The 18,941-nt window shown below is 44.1% G+C and overlaps 1 protein-coding gene across 1 annotated transcript in view; it reads left to right on the top strand.

Moving 5' to 3' along the window:
• The window catches only part of ELP3 (elongator acetyltransferase complex subunit 3), a 101,864-nt gene that overhangs the window by 62,918 nt on the left and 20,005 nt on the right, over positions 1-18,941 (top strand). The window contains exons 11-14 of the mRNA XM_076332535.1: positions 2,905-2,995; positions 7,092-7,157; positions 12,376-12,603; positions 15,116-15,197. Of these exons, the coding sequence (XP_076188650.1) occupies positions 2,905-2,995; positions 7,092-7,157; positions 12,376-12,603; positions 15,116-15,197 (467 nt within the window). The remainder of the gene's footprint in view (positions 1-2,904; positions 2,996-7,091; positions 7,158-12,375; positions 12,604-15,115; positions 15,198-18,941) is intronic.

Raw genomic sequence — 18,941 nt, 5'->3', positions numbered from 1 at the left:
AACCTTTGATACCATTTCCTACAGCATTCTCCTGAAGAAACTGGCTGCTCATGGCTTGGACGGACATATGCTTCACTGGGTAAAAAACTGGCTGGATGGCCGGGCCCAAAGAGTTGTGGTGAATGGAGTTCAATCCCATTGGCGGCCGGTCACGAGCGGTGTTCCCCAGGGCTCAGTATTGGGGCCAGTCCTGTTTAATATCTTTATCAACGGTCTGGACAAGGGGATCGAGTGCACCCTCAGTCAGTTTGCAGACGACACCAAGTTGGGCGGGAGTGTTGATCTGCTGGAGGGTAGGAAGGCTCTGCAGAGGGACCTGGACAGGCTGGATCGATGGGCCCAGACCAACTGTATGAGGTTCAACAAGGACAAGTGCCGGGTCCTGCACTTCGGCCACAACAACCCCATGCAGCGCTACAGGCTTGGGGAAGAGTGGCTGGAAAGCTGCCCGGCAGAAAAGGACCTGGGGGTGTTGGTCGACAGCCGGCTGAACATGAGCCGGCAGTGTGCCCAGGCAGTCAATAAGGCCAAGAGCATCCTGGCCTGTATCAGAAATAGCGTGGCCAGCAGGAGTAGGGAAGTGATCGTGCCCCTGTACTCGGCCCTGGTGAGGCCACACCTCGAATACTGTGTTCAGTTTTGGGCCCCTCACTACAAGAAGGACGTCGAGGTGCTGGAGCGTGTCCAGAGAAGGGCAACGAGGCTGGTGAGGGGTCTGGAGAACAAGTCTGATGAGGAGTGGCTGAGGGAACGGGGGTTGTTCAGCCTGGAGAAAAGGAGGCTGAGGGGAGACCTCATCGCTCTCCACAACTCCCTGAAAGGAGGTTGTAGCGAGGTGGGGGTTGGTCTCTTCTCCCAAGGAACAAGCGATAGGACGAGAGGAAACGGCCTCAAGTTGCGCCAGGAGAGGTTTAGATTGGATATTAGGAAAAATTTCTTCACCGAAAGGGTTGTCAAGCATTGGAACAGGCTGCCCACGGATGTGGTTGAGTCACCATCCCTGGAGGTGTTTAAAAGACGTGTAGATGTGGCGCTTAGGGACATGGTTTAGTGGTGGACTTGGCAGTGTTAGGTTAATGGTTGGACTTGATGATCTTAAGGGTCTTTTCCAACCTAAACGATTCTATGATTCTATTCCATGAAAATGCTGTTCTCCTCTAGTGTGTCTTTTAGTCACAATGTGAAGTGCTCATTTCCTCTAATTGAGGCTTTTTGAAGTATGTTGTGTTGGCTCTGCAGTGTCTTATTTACTCAAAGAAATCCACTGAATAAATGAAATGGTTTTCTAATTGTATTTTGCCTCAACTTTTTGGCATGCAAGTGTAAGAGGCGAGGAATTTTTCATAGACCCTTTGGCTTTATAGAAAAAAGAGCAGGGAAAACAGGGGAGGAAGGTAAAACACAGGGCCCCCGTTATGCTGAAGAAAGTTGTACCGAAATTGGAGTGCAGTGCTGAAATGGGAGGAGAATTCTGGACTCTGAAGCCCTTGTTTTCGATCTTAACAGTAAAGGAAAACTCCTTTTCTTGCTCCCCTTGCCAGTGTCTCAAACTTCAATAAGGCTGAAGCTGCACAAGGATCAGGTCTTTAGGACCCTTGAAGACCTTGATCTTTTATACAGTAATTGTTAATAGGGGCCATGATGTGAATGCAAGTCCTTAAGGAACTGAATAGATCAATTAATACATTTTACGGAGGTCATCAGACAGCTGCTAGATGGTGATGACTTTCAATCAGTACTGAACCAAGATGGATTAAGCTAATTACATTACCAATTCCCTGAACCATCCCATTCTCTGTATGGGGTTTTTTTGTGACACTCTGTTCTTTACTCTGTTGAATGCTTGCATAGATAAAGGAGGAATACTCACCAAGGAATGTTTGAGCCCCGTTTTGAGACCGACCCGTTGTACAATTTACTGAGTCTCTTTCATACTTGTAAAGTCCTTGTTTCCCCGTAGAAGATCGGAGGGGGTTTGGCCTACGCAGTAGTGCACTTGGGTAGTGTGTTATCAGAGGTGCCAGGGTGGAATTTGAGCAGCGGGCGGGAGAAGCATTTGAGATCACCGTATAATACAGCATTAGATAGAAGGTGAGCGTGGAGTGGGATGTGCCAATAATCCGCATGTTTCTTTTTCAGCTTGATCTGGATGCGTAAATTCTCCTTTCCCTAAGGGATGGTATCCTGCTTTCCTAAAGTCTAGTGGGAAAAACTGCCCTGGAAGGCAGCGGAGAGGCCAAACCTGGTCTTGCTTTCAAATTTCTTTTCAGTACCTCCCTTGGGGAACTGAAGGAAGGAGTTCTGCCATTTGCAGACTCATGATTTACATTCCCATAGGAAGGCCCTAGACTTTCTGGCTGGGCTTTGCTGCAAATCATTTGCTAAACAGAACCTTTTCACTTTTAAGCAGCTAGCGTCCCAATATAAAAATGTTGTAATTCTGATGAATTTTCCCTGATGGACATTCAACTCGGAGACCGCAGAAGGACACAGGCTGGTTCCCAATTGCTGGTCTCCAGCAACAGATACCATGAAGGACATCTGACCTGGAGTCCTAGGCGAGGCACAGGCTCGGCTGGATGATCCTTTTTTTTCCAGACTTGCAGGTGAAGAACTGAGAGCAAAATTATAACCTATTTCTCAGGATTGTAAAAGCCTACTTTTGGCTTCAGTCTTTTTACGAAAATAAAATCTGTAGCTTTTTCCCTTCATTTTTCTCCTGCTTTTAGTTGTGTTTTGCCTGTGTTACTTCTTGTTCAACCAAAGACTTGAAACAAAGGTAATTCAGTTAAGTTCTGTGGTCTGCTATTTGGGATCTTGGCTTAGGTGACCGTAATGGTGCTTTATGGTGTATTGTCTGCTAATGCAGTTGTTTGAGGTTTTTGTTTTTCCTCTTACATGCAGAGATATCCCAATGCCACTAGTCAGCTCTGGAGTGGAGCACGGGAACCTGAGGGAGCTTGCCTTGGCCAGGATGAAAGATCTTGGGACACAGGTAAAACGTTTGTCAGTTGATATTGAGGGAGAGCTGCTTGATGCCTTACACAAAGGAGCAGAGAGGAAAGTAATGACCAGAAGACACGATAGGAGCCAGGTTTACTGCTGAACTAAAATGATCTGCAAAGGTCTTAAAAAAAAAAAAAAAATTTAATGACTAAAAAGCACCTTGATGATACTTTGGAAAAGCTGGTTTTGTTTGGTTGGTTTTTAGATTGGCACTTTCACCTCCTTCCTGAAGGTACTCAGTAACTAGTTTGTGATATTCCACTTTTTAACAGAATGAAACCCTTAAATCAGAGAGAAGGCAGGAAGGTTTCTTTTTAATTTATGCTATTAGAAATTCTCCTTCCTTTCTTTTTCCCACGCATGCACTTACTTGACTGAACAATGGGAAGAAAAGCTCTTAGTCCGAGGCCAGGGCAATCTTGCAAGAGAGATTTCAGCACAAACAAATGAGACTTGATATTCTTAATATTTCTAAGGTCAAATAAAAATATGAGCGACAGTGGAGAGGAGGAGGGGGAGGGAGGAATTGCATTTATATTTGAAGTCAGAAGGAGGTATGTATACCCAGTCTTGATTTTTCTCGGAAGGTCGCTGTGGCGGTTGGCATTCAGTGCCCCTCATGGTCTGCTCTGACACTGCTCACTGTTTGAACCTCCCTCCGAAACCCTGTTGCCAGCCACGGTTTGCAGATCCTCCAGTAAAGTTATGCCCAAGTTCTGCCTTTCCTGGGATGCCCGACGTCCTAGACAAAACAACACGCAAACCTTGTGTTCCGTGAGAGTATTCCAAAGGCCTTTAATTGCTTTGGGGTCCTGGTGTTCAGGCAGGAGCAGGTCCTCACCACAACTGTCCTATGCATCTGTATTGTGATTTAGCGCTCCCTCTTTCTAGCTCTCCTTTGCTTAAAGAGGTTTTAAGGCATTACTGCATCCAGCAATAGTAAAGTCTTCAGCTACTGTGTGTGTACCTGTAGCCCCACATCAACTTGTGCTGCTGACCTATATTGTTGGTATTTAACGTGGATAGTTCCCTAGGCTACATCTAGCTCCTTACTGCCTTTGCCATCTCACTTGCATCTTGCGGTTGCAGTGCAATGGATCAGAAAATAAACTGCAGACTGTCTTCCTTCCAGCTGGGCTTTCCCTACCACTTAATCTCTCCTAAGCTGATGCCCTGGACTTTCTCCTTAAATCATTCCTCCCAGACTCTCTTCAGTAGCAAGCCAGGATTTGGCAGACAGCTTTGCCAGCCACAGAAGCTTCCATCCCTCCTGCTGACTTCTCACTTCAAAACCAGGCAGGGGAGACAACCTCCGTGGTGCAGCTAAGCCTTTTCAGTCGAGCTCTTTAGGGCTACTAGTGAACTCTTCCCTGGGTTTGATACTAAAACCACATCGTTTGATCTGAACCTGATCAAGACCAGCTGGAGAAGCAGGATAGCTGAGCTGAACCATTAAAGGGCTTGTCAGGCCGGCAGTCATCGCTTTTAGAAGAACCAAATCTGTAAATATCTCTGCTGTGCAGATGATTATAGATTTTGATTTAGTGAGGCAGAAACACTGCAGCTGGTGGAATGAGGAACCAAACAGTTTGCTGCAATATAGCTTGAAATGTAAGGTACTGCTGTGTTTTTCATGTGTCATAGGAGAAAACTATAAATATGCTTTTGTCCTCTTGTCTCTTAGCTTGGAAAAGGAGAGGAAAAGGCCAAGGCAAGGAAGGGACTTACAGGAATCTCATATATTTGCAGGCTCAATAGTAAAGATCAGCCAGCTCACCAGCTCTGGCAGTTCTGGCATCTGTCTTTGGGGAATGGCTTGGTGAGGAGCACGTTTGAGGGATGGGGATCAGTCATGCCAACGCTGCAACTTGTGTCTGTGGTTGTTGGAAAGAAATTATTCTTGAGGAGCCTTGCTGGAGGGACCAGATGCTGGCCTTCGTGATCGCCAACCGCCGAGTGCAAGTGGAGATACGCAGTTGGGACACAGAATTTTAAAGCAGCATCCCAGAATACACTGTCCTTCCTCAGTTCTGGCGTTCTTAATGAAGAGTGGATATTCCTCTGCCTTTCACTGTGCTGTTTAAGTAGCTGGGAAATTGTAAAGCAGAGAAGAGTTTGTCTACTCTAGAATCCTGGTACGACAGTGAATCCCGGTTTTACCATAGCCCACTCTAAAAAAACAAACACAACCCCCCACTTTTTTCTGCTATATGGGAGATTGTTGCTTTATATTGATAAAGGAATTTAAAAGCATTCAGAGGAGGACAGGGCATGAGATAGAGCTGTGCTTGTTCTGGGTACTCTGAGTTTCTGTGTGAATTGGATTTTCACACGTTCTTTCCCTGTCTAAAAGTCTGGCTTTTGGAAATACGTGGGCAGGTAGGTGGTGTTGCTGTTAGAGCAATTTTAGCCCATTGGTGGAGGTTATCTTCCTTCCCTCCAAGTACAGCAGCGCTAGTGGAATGAATCCAGGGATGGATGCCCCATCCCTGGAAACATTCCAGGTCAGGCTGGACGGGGCTCTGAGCAACCTGCTCTAGTTGCAGATGTCCCTGCCCACGGCAGGGGGGTTGGACTAGATGACCTTTAGAGGTCCCTTCCTACCCAAACTATTCTGTGATTCTAAACAAGCATTTGTGTCGTGGTTTAACCTCAGTCGGCAACTGAGCACCACGCAGCCGCTCGCTCACTCCCCCCCCGCCGCCGGTGGGATGGGGGAGAGAATTGGAAGAGCACAAGTGAGAAAAAGTCGTGGGTTGAGATAAAAACAGTTTAATAATTGAAATAAAATGATAATAATAATAATATGATAATAATAATACTACACAAAGCAAGTGATGCACAGTACAATTGCTCACCACCTGCCAACCGATGCCCAGCCAGTCCCCGAGCAGCGGCCCCCCCGGCCAGCTTTTCCCAGTTTCTGTACTGAGCATGACGTCCCATGGTATGGAATGTCCCTCTGGCCAGTTTGGCTGTGCCCCCTCCCAGCTTCTTGTGCACCTCCAGCCTGCTCAGTCGGTAGAGCATGGGAAACTAAAAAGTCCTTGACTAGTGTAAGCACTGCTCAGCAACAACTACAACATCAGTGCGTTATCAACTTTGTTCTCATCCTAAATCCAAAACACAGCACTGTGCCAGCTACTAGGAAGGAAATTAACTCTATCCCTGCCGAAACCAGGACAATTTGCAACTCAGCTGCTTTGGGTAAAAGAATCGTGGCTGCACTTCGCTGACAAAAGTTGGGTTAAGCTTAGCACTGGACTTTCCAATAAACCTGCTAAGATGTGAATGCGCATAGTCTCCTGCAGTAGGAGTGCTTGTACTATCACAACTGTTTGCTTACGTGAATGGGTGCCAAATTACTCAACTTTCATTGGCTTTGCTGAGAAGCACCGAAGTTGATGCAAGCTCTAACCCATCTCTCAGGCACGGAGCTTGGAGCCTCGTCTCCTCTGTCTGACTTCTAAGGGAGGGAAGATTTCTTTTGGCTGTCTTTTGTTTTCTCCGTCATCGGTCCCAAGCCTCAGTGACGCTCTGTGGATGCCAGAGCAGCGTTAGCTTTACTTTCTGATATTTGGGTAGGGCTTCTGCAACAGTTTTCATGTGATCATTTAAAAGCAAGGAAAGGGTTGCTGAGATTCAAAAACTGGCTATTTGAGGACTCTCTGGTGCCTTAGTGTAGATTTTGCCAATGTTAGACCTTCCCAATGTAGGGTAAAAATGGATTATGCCGAAGTCCTTTTTTTTTTTCTCTGTTATTCTTTTATGTATGTTGACTTCGCCTCCAGACCCTGCTGTTTGTGAATCAAAGGGTACGTTTCCTCACGAGCCATAATGGTTGCTTAGTGAATTGATTTTTGCCAGCATGTCTTTCCATTTAGCACTAAGACCTCTTCCCGAGGTGTATTAGGGATGGATCGGTGAGCATTTTTATTTTGAAGTCTACCCATTTGAAATTCATCCTTGCAACTTCATGCTATTTCAGCTTAGTTTTGAACCCAATAGGTGGCTGGAAATCTGTGTGTTTCAGACCTTAATGTTTTTCTCCCATGTAATTTTTTTTCCTCACTTTCTTTTCCTAGTGTCGTGATGTAAGGACAAGAGAGGTTGGAATTCAAGAAATTCACCATAAAGTGAGACCGTATCAGGTAAAATTTGTCTTTTCTCTAGGAGCTTGTTTCAGACACAATCTGTTTTCTGTGTTTGGTGTGGAGGTGTTGGGACCCATTTGTTGCACGTCCAATCCTGCGGTTCGCCTCTGTAGCTGGATCCAATTTTCCATTTATTTTCACAGCAGCTTTGGATGTCTCTGGTTTGAGCAGAGTCAGATGTTGAAATGTATGGACCACCGTGTTCAATAAACTGACTACAGCCAGCAGTTATTTTGGTATTTGCACTGTTACAACAAAATAAGCAGCTCTTTCTTACTGCTTCTCAGCCTTCCCTTTTCTCCCTCCTCATTACAAATTTGGATTTAGAAAATACCAGAAACACAGTGTGTGCATGCTGAACAGGAATGAATGTTTAGCAAGATGAATTTACAGCCTTTTTTGTGAATGTGCATGTTTATATAGGCAAACAGTATATGTATAAATACATTACTGCACATGTATGTATATATTTATATGTGAGTAGATCCAGTCAGCATATGACACATATGTTGTTCTTTACCTTCCTAAAATAGTCCACAGAGAGACTGCTATGCTTATTTCATAGAAAGGAAAATGTTCACTGCTGAACTTCAAGCATCCAATTTAGGACACTAATCCTCCAGTTCACTGTGGTTACAAGGAGGGATCAGTCCTTCCAGAAAGTTGTCAGGAGGTCCATGGCCATGTATGGCACCCAAGGAGATGAGCTTTCTAAGATCACACAGGGTCGGATCCGTCTTGGTATACATGTATGCTGTGGCCAATAAATCATACCCTGGAAGTATTCTCTTCCTCTGCCTTTGTGGACGTTAAGGAAGGACTTGAAATGACTGTAGAGTTTGTCCATCATGTATCTCCTTTACTTTCAAACAAGAATTCTTTGTGCCAGGCAGAAGATACTGCCACCCCCAGGTAGAAAGCTGAATCAGAATGAGGCTTGCTTACCACTCTCCTCTTCTGTGCAATGGGCACAGCACCCACTTTCTAAATGTGAGCCGCTAAACTGGGGTTAGGCTTTCTATGTGTCAGTGCAGAAAGAGATTCCTAACAGAGGTCCTCTCAGTTGTGCTTTGGAAGCTCCACTGATTATTTAGGCCTCAAAGAGGTTCTGAGTTTGGTGCCAGAAGTTAAGTAGCATGAATATTCTCCGAGTTTAGCATCTGAAGGATGTTCTCGGTTTGCAAATCAGAGATTACTGGGAGCCATATTCTGTTTTTCTCCTGCCATTATGTGAATTCAGATGGAGTGCAATACTTCCCATCTTGCATAACAGAAATCCAGTATGGAAATGTATAACGATCCCAAATAAATTATCTTGTTCTTACCAGATTTCTGCAAGAACTGAGGCTGTACCGACTCATTTGTACATAGGCCATGTAGCCTTTGTGCTCTGCTCCCATTATCTAATCTGTGGTCATTTCACGAAATACCTTCCGAAGACGTCTGTTGTCAGCAGTGCTAATCTAATTTAAATTGTAAATTTCTTGAGTAGTTAGCAAATAGCTTATCACAGGGTTTTCAAAGCAACGTTATGTTGAAAATTCCCTTTGTTAAACTCATCTGTCTGAGTGGCAGGAGGATGTCATTATGTAGTCTTAGCAAAATTTATCATGACAGCAAGCAAGAGAAATATTCTGAAGATGGTGTAATTTTTCATGCGCTTTAGACTAATGACAAGGTACGATGTTTTTCTTGGCTTCATAAATAAACAACGCATCCCCTTGATAAGAGAGGCTATCATGTCAGATCTAAAATAAATTAATTGCTTGCTGTAATTAGTTACACTTTCTGCAACTTCTTTCTGTTAAGGATCGGTAGGCTGTATGTATTTTTATAGTGGCGATGGTGGATTTTTTTTTTTAAAAAAATCAATTTGAAGTAGATTACTTGCCCATAGCTGGTTCTTTACAGAGCTGTCTCTTAAACTGCCTTTTCAATTAGTGGTGTTTCTCATAGCAGCGGAAGGTATTTGCTTGCTCTCAGGATGGTTAAGGCTGCTTAGTGCTACGTAATAGCCTTAAAAATGCTCTAGTGAATTGTTGCTGAAAAGAGACGTTGGATTGACAGTTTTTGCAAGGCGAGGGGCAATGACAGCTCTGTTACAGACAGGAACCTACATTACTGTTAAAGCAGAAAGTGTAAGACTTAGAAGCCGCTGTTCCTGCAAAGCAGGGGGGGGGGGTTATATCAAGATAATGATCTCGATATAGAGCCTTAGTAGGAATAAGGCAGATTTTTAAGCCGGGAGTAGCTGCTTTAGGCCAAGAATGTAATCTGCAACTGGGTTTTCCCTTTGTTTGTCGAAGTAAGTTTAAAACAGACCGTGCTAGACATTTGATAGGATCGTATACTGAAACGGTGACCCACCCTGATGGGGATTATTCTTACCCAGCACACAGGACGCTTTACGGACAAGGGGCTGACACTGGGAACTGCAGCATGCTGCCGCGCATCGCTGTGCACCAACCGACCAGGAAGTGATTCAGGCTGGCTTTGGCCGCGTTTCTGCCAGTATCCCAGAAGGAAAGGGCTTTGTACACCTCATGAGTCCCTGAAAACCCTTTGAGGGGATTTATGTATCCTAGGACCCTCTGTGCCCGGGGCAGTGGGGAGAACAAAAGGCTCGATCCAATAGGGACTTTTCTGAACAGATCAGCTAATCTGGTACGTGCTTATGTTGCTATAAAAATGCACACAGTATAAAGCCTCCTGGTGAAGGTTCCTGTAGTCTTACTTCGTTTCTGTCTACAAGTGGCTTTCAGACTGGATGTGGGCATAACAGGGCATCTGTGGTTCTATCTAGTCCCTACTGGAGGACAAGCAACGGAGCCATGTTTTCTACTTGTTTTGTTTTGTCCTTGGGAGAAACCAGGAGTTCTCCAATCTTGCCATTTCGAACTCTTAATATAGCAGTGTTTAATAATATTTTCTGCTTTTTTTTTATAAATTAGCAGTAAGCTTTAACCTAACTGATTTTCCATGTATGAAAGTAACTGCAGAATCTGGGTATTTTAAATATCTCATGCTCTTTTATTTTCCCGTACATTTCCATTTTACTAGTGGTGTTATGCACCTAACGGTAGATCTGGATCGGTGTGTGTCAGCCGTCCTGACACACAGGCTGGAGCGGAGTTGTGCTCTTGGAGAATTTGGCACATTGGCAGACATCTGCTTGGGTGCTTAACCCGCGAGCTGTATGTCAGCGTTGAAATGAGCCTTGCTTCTGTAGTCAGTAAGGGGTTTAATTGTGAGCCGCGTTCACCCAGACTTCGTCATGGAGTAGAGCAGGCAGGCGACAGAATCCCGTATGGCTTTTCTGTAAACAAATCTTTAATTCATGGATTTTTGGGTATTAGAGGATTTGCAGAAAAAAATACTGAAGTCCTTTGCTTTAGTCTCTATAGTAGTACTGGGAAGAGCATGGCAAGGTATCCATAGGGATCAATCCTATATTGTACTATCAGGATGTAAACGTTAGAAACACCAGTGCGGTGCTGGTGCACAGGGCATCCACTGACACTTGCCATTCACGTTTGAATTCCTAAAGTTAAAGGAGTCTCTCAAAATGATGGCAGGTGTATCTACATGATGGTTTTAGTTCAGATCAGGGGTGTGCTTGTGGAGCAAATCCTCCGATCGTTCCCCGCTTTGAAAGCATCAGGAAGCACAGAAACCTGGTTTCTTTCAGATTAATTTAGAAAGCGCCTTCCAGGAGCGCGCCTAAGGTACGCCAGCTGGTAATGGGTGCCTAGTGCATGGGATGAGACCAGGACTAGTCTCTGCTGAAAACCTCCCAACATACATTGTCTCGTCATCAGGCGCTCGGTATTGCAAACTATTGCTGCCACTCCTCTGTTGAGCCAGGCAGTTTGGGAAATAATTTTGATCTGCTTAGCAGCTGGTTGTTAGAGGTGGGCAAGGGAGTCTCTACAGCAAGGGTGGGCAGCTATTTCAGCTATACCATCTCAATTCAAAACGCAAATAGAGTGACTCGCTGTGTCACCAAAGATGTGATATTGTCATCGTCGGCTACAGGTTACATCAAATGAACTCAGTGCTACCTCTGCCGTTACGTGAGATTTGATCAGACCTTATGTTGCCCTAAGGGAGTCTTGTCTTGGGTCCTGGGGCTGCTCCTCAATGGTGGTAGGTCAGGACTGTCTGAAGAAGAAGTTTTTTCTTCTTTCTGCTCTCTTACCCACCAGGTACTCTTTACAGCTTCTAGGTGCTCTGCAGAAGGAATTTCTTCTACCCAAGCATGGTCTTTATTGTATTCTCCACAGTCGGCCAACTCTCACTTCACTTTTCCCTTCCACTTGTTGTGATCTTCAGAGCTGCCTTTGTCTAGGTTGTTATAAAAAAATCGAATTTGAGGCAAGTAATACGTTGTTACTGGTCAGTTCTCAGGGTACTTGTCTGGATGGTTTTGGTGTCTTCAGTACTGTCTGAATGAGTAAGAAAACACTTCTTGCTGATTCTTTAAAGCGCATGTGATGCAATACTCACTCAACACCAACTCTTTCAGGTCCACTCCTGTTTCACTACATAGTTTGCTCATGTAGGTAGATCCTGTGCGGTGCTGGAAAGAACTAATTGGTAATTAGTAAAGAATTTGACTGCTGCTTAGAAGACCCATGTTCTGTAGACATCTCAAGCCATTTCTTTTGCAAAGGAGGAGAGACATGGACCTAAATGCAGGTTTAGTGAAGGCAGATGCAAAACTACTCGTTCTACGTTAGCAGGTTTGAACTGGAGCTGAATTTCAATTAGAGCAAGTGCCTTGGTTAGTGGCAAGAGTTGCTGCCCCCATCGATTTTGCAGTGATTATGAACTCGAGTAACTCAAGAAACATAGGTTTTAGGTTTCTGACTTAGAAACAGGTAACCATGTGGGTTACCAGCCCTTCTTAAAAGCTTGCAAATAGGGATAGAAGAGTAGTTCTGTCCCATTGGCAAATACATTTTTATTAAAGTAGTCGCATGTTTTCTCTTTAATACGACTGCAGTAACAGCAGTTCTTATCCGGTACTGCTAAAATCCATCTAGAATTAAATTGGCCTTTAAGAAAGCACTTCATGTTTTCTCTGAATCATAATAGTTTATGGATCCATGAAATTGGTTTTGGTCTGTTCAACGTGTTGCTTAAATATTTTTAAAGGAGTTTTCGTTTTTTCTTTTCCTCTTTGTATTCGTCATCACTTCTTCTCTTTGACCAGATTGAATTAGTTAGAAGAGATTATGTGGCTAATGGTGGCTGGGAGACCTTCCTGTCCTATGAAGATCCAGAGCAGGATATTCTCGTTGGCCTTCTCCGACTGCGGAAGTGTTCAGAGGAGTCATTCAGACCTGAGCTGAAAGGAGGCGTTTCCATTGTCCGGGAATTGCACGTGTATGGGAGCGTGGTCCCCGTGAGCAGTCGGGATCCATCAAAATTTCAGCACCAGGTACTCCAAGCCATCTTTATTTTTCGTCTGTACCTGTTTCTTGCACCCTCCTCCCCTCTCCCCAGTATAATTGGAGAAGAATTTTATTTAATATCTGAGATTCATTCAGTTGCTTTGAATTTATAGTCCGCTGCAATAGAAACAGAACTGAATTTGAGCCCCTTCTTGCATTTCACCTGCTGAAATCATGCTGCTTCTGAGTTTTTGCTAGTGTGTTCAAGTTTAGGCAATTGCAACTGCTCTGAGATAAAAAAAGCATGCCTGAACGTTATCAGCGCTGCTTCATGCCCGTATGATACGAGCTCACGTATGCTGGTGCTAATTTGGGTTTTGAGGACTAAGCATCTTTGGTTCTGAAGCATCTTTCCTCTGATATCCTGTACAGTACATCAGACTTCCCTGCACACTGACTAAAAACGAAACAAAGGAGGTACTTCCATTGTGTCTTTTTATTTCCTTCTAAAATTGATCTTGTTCGATAGATGAATTTCACTTCTGAAATCTGAAATAATTGCATATCGGAAGGTGAGATTTTATTTGGTACTACCCAGTTTTCTTTCAAAGGAACATTTATTGAATACGTTCTTCCTACCAAAACAAGAAGTCCGACTTTGGTTCTGAGATGTGTATCAGTTTAAGTGATTCGGTGAGATTCCCAAGTGAGGTGTCTTAGTTGGGTCTGACAGTTTTTTGCTTCAGACACACTTGGGAAGCCATTTCATGTATCTCTTAAAGCACGTGAAGAATGGAGTGGAAAGCTGTTTCTAATTCCTTGCAGTGACTCGTATGAAAATGGCACATTATCCTTCTGCTGCATGTAACATGCTGTAGCTTGCAATGAGCAAAAATGTGAATTAAATTTTGCCCCAGTAGGTTTTGAACCTTTAGACTGAGCTTTTAAAAAAGCAATCAGTTTGTCCTCTTTGCCAGAAGTGCTCAGGGCTGATGTTTTAAATTAACTTCCTTGTATTTATTAATCTTTCCCTGAGTATATGCATTAAGATGCAGTTTTGCTAGATGCTGATGAGGTGTGACCATAAGGCAGTGGCTGGTGGGGGGGGAGGAAAAAAAAGAAAAGTGGATGTTTCCACTATAAAATAGTTAACACTTAAAAATTTAGAAAGGAAAAAGTGGTCATCCTGAGTATTGGGGGGGGAGGGGAAGGCAAAAAAGAGAGAGAGAGAGAAAATCAGTTGGAAGTAGCCAACTACAAACGTTAAAATAGGATGCAAATTGAAATTTCATGGCATATGACGCACTCATGTTCATTCGGAATAGTCAGTGTTCAAGAGGTTAATCAGAAAGTGTTCTTCACAGTTGTGGGGGCAATTTCTGATTAGAAGGACGTTTTAGAATGGAGATTTCTGTGTGTTATTTAAAAATGCCTGTAAGTGTTAAATGTGTTTTAGAATTAAATCACATCTGCTTCAGTGTCGCCACAGCCCAATTCTGTACGTCTTGTCAGGAAAACAGATGAACAAAGAGCCGAGCATAAGTCCTGCATCCTAATGTTAGGAGTGAATTAATCCAATCAATTATTCCCAGATATATAGGACAACAAAGTTATTAAATAGAGTAGAAAGGCTATTCCCTTAATTTGAAGCATTATTGTGATTCCAGTAGCACTCCTGCTGTGCAAGATTTCCAAACGTAAATAGAGGCATGGATCTGGTCCAGAACATTAACACGTTCTTCTGCAGTTCTTCTTGATTTGCCATCTCCTGTGTCATGAGCTGAGCCTAGGAGAGCAGTACAGAGCTTGGGCCTAGGTCTACAAGGGTCACGCAGCGGCTTTGTGGGTAGCCCCGACAAGCGCCGTGGTCGCTGCGTGCCTCAATTCTTCATCCTGAAACGAGCACGGTAACAGCTCCTGACTCCTGGAGGGGTTGTGGAAATAAAGATTGCAAGGGGCTAAGGCAAGGTGTCTGTCAGAAAAGTGGACAGCAGCAGGGGTCTCTGGATCTGTAGTGTCTGGCCACATCTGTTTCGACTGATGTCCCGAGTCAGAATGGCACTGGGATCCTTCTGCAGTTCGACAGCGTAGGCAATTGCATCTGGCGTTTGCGCTCTGGCTTTGTTTAATTCACTAGCACAAACCCAGGTCTAGTAAGGTGGACGTTAAGGTGGGCGATTGTTGTTCAGGATTGGTTATCTCAGCAGGATAGACTTGTTCAGCGCCAGGAATTACGGGATGCGTACCAAGTTGACTTACCATCAGTGGATTTAACTTGGTTCTGTTCCTGCCATCGAGAAGCAGTCAGGCACTAGAACTGCCTATGAATAATTTCACCATCAGAAAAAAACCCTGAGAAAGCTCCCCTGTAAAGCTTAGTGTTGGTATACCTCTCCCGCGGTACTCTTCTCGAGCCCTCTCCTGCAGTAAGGTTTTGATCATTCCTGTGCCAAAAATATGAGTCTTTTGGTACTGTACTCATGCTTATATTCTGACCTTGTGGATGCTTTCTATTTTTACAGAACTTATCTTTTCTTCCTGTTGTTTCCCCCATTATAGGGATTTGGTATGTTACTAATGGAGGAGGCAGAAAGAATAGCCAAGGAGGAGCACGGGTCATGGAAAATTGCTGTAATTTCAGGTACCTTTGCTTTATCCCTTTTTTTTTTTTTTAAAATCTCTCTCTCTCTCTCTCTCTCTCTTAATCTGAAAATAAACCCATTGCAGCCAATGCTGCTGCTGTGAACATTCATCGTATTAGGTAGAAAATGAGCATCAGCAGATGCTTCATAATAGAGTCAAATTCCATCATAGCTTTGTCCAGACAATACTATTATTGTAAGCAGCATACCGGGGGACACGCTGCGGGGAACCATCCTGCTCTTAGTGCCCAAGGAGACAGACTGCGTGACCACGGGTGTCTTCCTCCTCCAAACACTGCTATTTCTGACCTCGCTGATCTGGCCCCGTCGCAGGTTGTTATTGTCGAGGGCTGCTTTCCAGAGCTTATGAGGATAGAAAATTGCCAGCCTCCATTTTAGAGTCTTTCTGCAAGTACCGTCATTAGGGTGGACAGATGTGCTTTTAGGATACATTAAGCATTATCATGAAGAAGGGAGCTATGTAAGAAAGAGCTGCAGCCCTTTCTCCTATTTCATTTTTCAAGGTATTGTGAGTAAGAAGAGTGGCATCGGTTCATCGCGTGTGTGTGAAGTCAAGGTCGGGACTACCTTTGTGCCTTAATTTATCTTATATTAGCGGTTATGGTAGCTATAGAAAGCTTTTACAGGCATATAGGTTATATAACTGGGGAAGCTGGCAAATCGTATGGGAAGAGAAACTCCTGTTGACATAAGATTCATGTATGCTGGGGGACTTAAACAGAATAGCTGTAATATAGACCTTTTAAAAAATAAAATAATAATCTTCTGCCACCCCACCGAAAACCCCCCAAAAGCAGGAAACCACAACTTTGATCCAAGCTGCTGAGTGCTGAAGCGAAGAGCCTCTCTGTGTTCCCAGCTGTGTAATGTCCCTGGATGTTGAAAAGCCAAAGTGCGCCATCTCGACAAGTACTTGTGACAAGGGCCAGAGTGTGAGTGAGGACAGCGCGCAGGCGGTAGCCAGATGCTTAAAGATAATTAATTCTGTATTCTCTGGATTCCCTATTTCTTGTTTGCTTAAGACGTATGCCAGTCCTGTTTCCCTGTTGCTGCTGTGTGGGTGTCAATTTGAACTGGGAATTTCGCGTGGCTAAGAAATGACCGTACCACGTCGCTCCTCAGTAAGAAGAGAGGTGGAAATGAAAACGGTTTCTTTCGGTTTTCCTAGTAGCATCTTGGCTTGGGGTGCGTGGAGAGAGGAAATCGCGATTCCTTTGTGCTGAAGAACACTTCTTGTGACAAGAACGGAAAACGTACAGCAATTGCTGAAAAATGGTTTGTGAAAGCATTCACGTTCCTAATTTTAGCTGTATTTTAGCAAACTGATGTGAAGCCTATATTCTTTGCCTTGAGAGCCAGTGGAAGAAGTCTGTTTTGCTGCGTGCACGCTTTGTGGCATCCTACTAAGACCTTGTCTGCGATTTTTATTTTTTTTCCCCCGGAGTGCAAAGTACAATATATTACAGTTTGTCTTTGAACACGGAATACTACAGCATCTCCAAAGACCACAAGTTTTCCAGCTGTTTCCTTGGAGATGTTACCACTTGAATTTCAGTTCTCCTGTTGGTTTTAGCTGAAATAAAAATGCAGCCAGAAGTTCTTTCTCCATTGGAGGATGAACTTGGTTTTGCTAATTTTGGTTTCAGAATAGATTTTTAATCTGGGAACCCATTGCAAGGTTACATCTCCAACATATTGCAAAATGTTGACTACTTTCTAGAGAGAAGCGTGTAAGGGAGATCTGCTTCGAAGATGTCTCTCCCAGGACTCTATCTCATTAGTACTGCATGTTTTTATTAATGCTTTGTTGCAGCGTTTTGTTTAACAGTGTCCTTTCTTCAACAGTATTTTCCAGTCTTGCACTTGATGGCTACATCAGTACTAGTCAACTAAATAGTGCCAGAACACGCAAACTGCCTCTTCAGGGAACGGTCCCTGGTCCGTGTTGATGCATGCACTCTGCCGGAGAACTGCGAGGGGCAGTGCTAGTCCATCGGGGCTGAAACCTTCTCAGGGCTCCTGCTAGCAAAGTAACGGAGTGGATGGTTGAATTTCTGTACTCTCATAATTTTTAGGAAAGTTATGTCTAAGTAGCAAACTCTCTCTTTGAGTTCTTCAGAAAGAAATACATGCATTTTTAAGATAGGACAGCATGAAGGGTTTTCGTTATTGGCTAAAGGTTAGGGCTTATCTCTAAGATCAGTTCAGGTTCCGCTCTGGTTAGAAATTAGCAGCTCTGGTTAGACATTAGCAGCAGTCATCGTGGCGGGGGGATGATCTTTAAAGGTCTCTTCCAACCCAAGCCATTCCATGATTCTATGACCATCTGTGACTGTTCCCTACCCTGGTTTTGAGTAGGGGCATCTCACAGTGATTGGTTTAGGACAGCCCATTTCCTAGGGACCCCAAACGACTGGGTGCCCCCCGGTATCCTGCTGTATGCCAGAGCCTTGCTTTGCACTATTGGTTACTTGACGACATTTCTGTCTCTCCAGACATGAGGCCAGACGCCCATCTCTAGCTTATGCAGCTGGCGGGGGGGCTGCTCACCCTTTAGGGAATGAATTTGGGGAGCTAGATAGGTCTGGAGGGGTCCAGGAGTCTCTGGCTGATTATTTGCCACAGCCTTGGATTGAAGCGCGGCTTGAAGTTGGCTTGGAAATGCATTTAACTCAAGCCAGATTTAGGTAAATTCAGATGAAGGTATGTATGTACAACATCCAAAACAGGCAATACAGTTACAAGTGGTTATGAAAAAAAGGAAACAAAGAAAAAAAAAAAAAAAACCACCTCCATATGACTAATCTGCTTTTAGTGAGGTTACGTTAGAAATGCCCCTCTCCTGTCCACCTCATTCGCTGCCCATCCTGATCAAGGTAGTATTCAAGATTTCCTGACATCTCAGGCTGTGTCCGTTAGAGCCTCGCTCATTAGAAACCTCTTTCCTCCATGGCAGAGCATGTTAGCTGCCAGAGCCAATTTTCCTTTTGTCCAGACTCCCTGGAGGACTTAAAGCGTAATCTTTTCCCCTCTGCCTCTGCTTCCTTCCTTCCTTCCCACATATAACCTAGTCAATATTCTTAATTAAACGTTATTTCACTGCCTTGCAAATGCAGATGTCCCCTTCGTTAGGTCAGGTGTCATGTCTTGTACTTGCCCATTTCTTGCTTCAAGGAGGGCTAAAACTCCTTCCCCCTCAGCGGTGAGTCAGTGCCATATTTCAGTGTGAAGTGCTCACATTTTTATATTCTCTGTCAGGCAGTACTGTAAAATCGCTTGATACAAACATGTAAATGTGAGAAACAAGTGAGTAATTCATGATTGCCTCCTGATTAAGATCAGTAGGACCATAATAATCAGTTTGGGGTGACTGATCCCAACATCTTTCTCCTAAGCATACTGCAGCAGCCAGGAATCCACAATCGCAAGGCTGTGACTAGAAATTAAACTAATACCACCTGTTTTCTGTAGTCTCCCCGAAAGATAAAACCGTTCATTATAGTCGGTGACTCATCTCCCGGTCTGTTGGTGCTGCTTGGGCACGCTGTCTCGTGTTTGAGGAGACTGCGCTACTCTTGCCTTTGCCTTTTGCAGTTAGGGAGAAAACAGAGGTTCAGAACTTTCTAAAAGTAAATCCGATGCCTCATAGCAGCGTTAAATTCACCTGCGATGAAGAACATTTAAGGGGAGAGAAACTGAGCTGGCATATAAATCAGAGGTAA

Source organism: Aptenodytes patagonicus, chromosome 3 (assembly GCF_965638725.1).
Source record: "Aptenodytes patagonicus chromosome 3, bAptPat1.pri.cur, whole genome shotgun sequence".
Classification (NCBI taxonomy): Eukaryota; Metazoa; Chordata; class Aves; order Sphenisciformes; family Spheniscidae; genus Aptenodytes; species Aptenodytes patagonicus.
The sequence above is the reverse complement of the archived record's forward strand: the minus strand, read 5'-3'. Positions and strand labels throughout refer to the sequence as shown.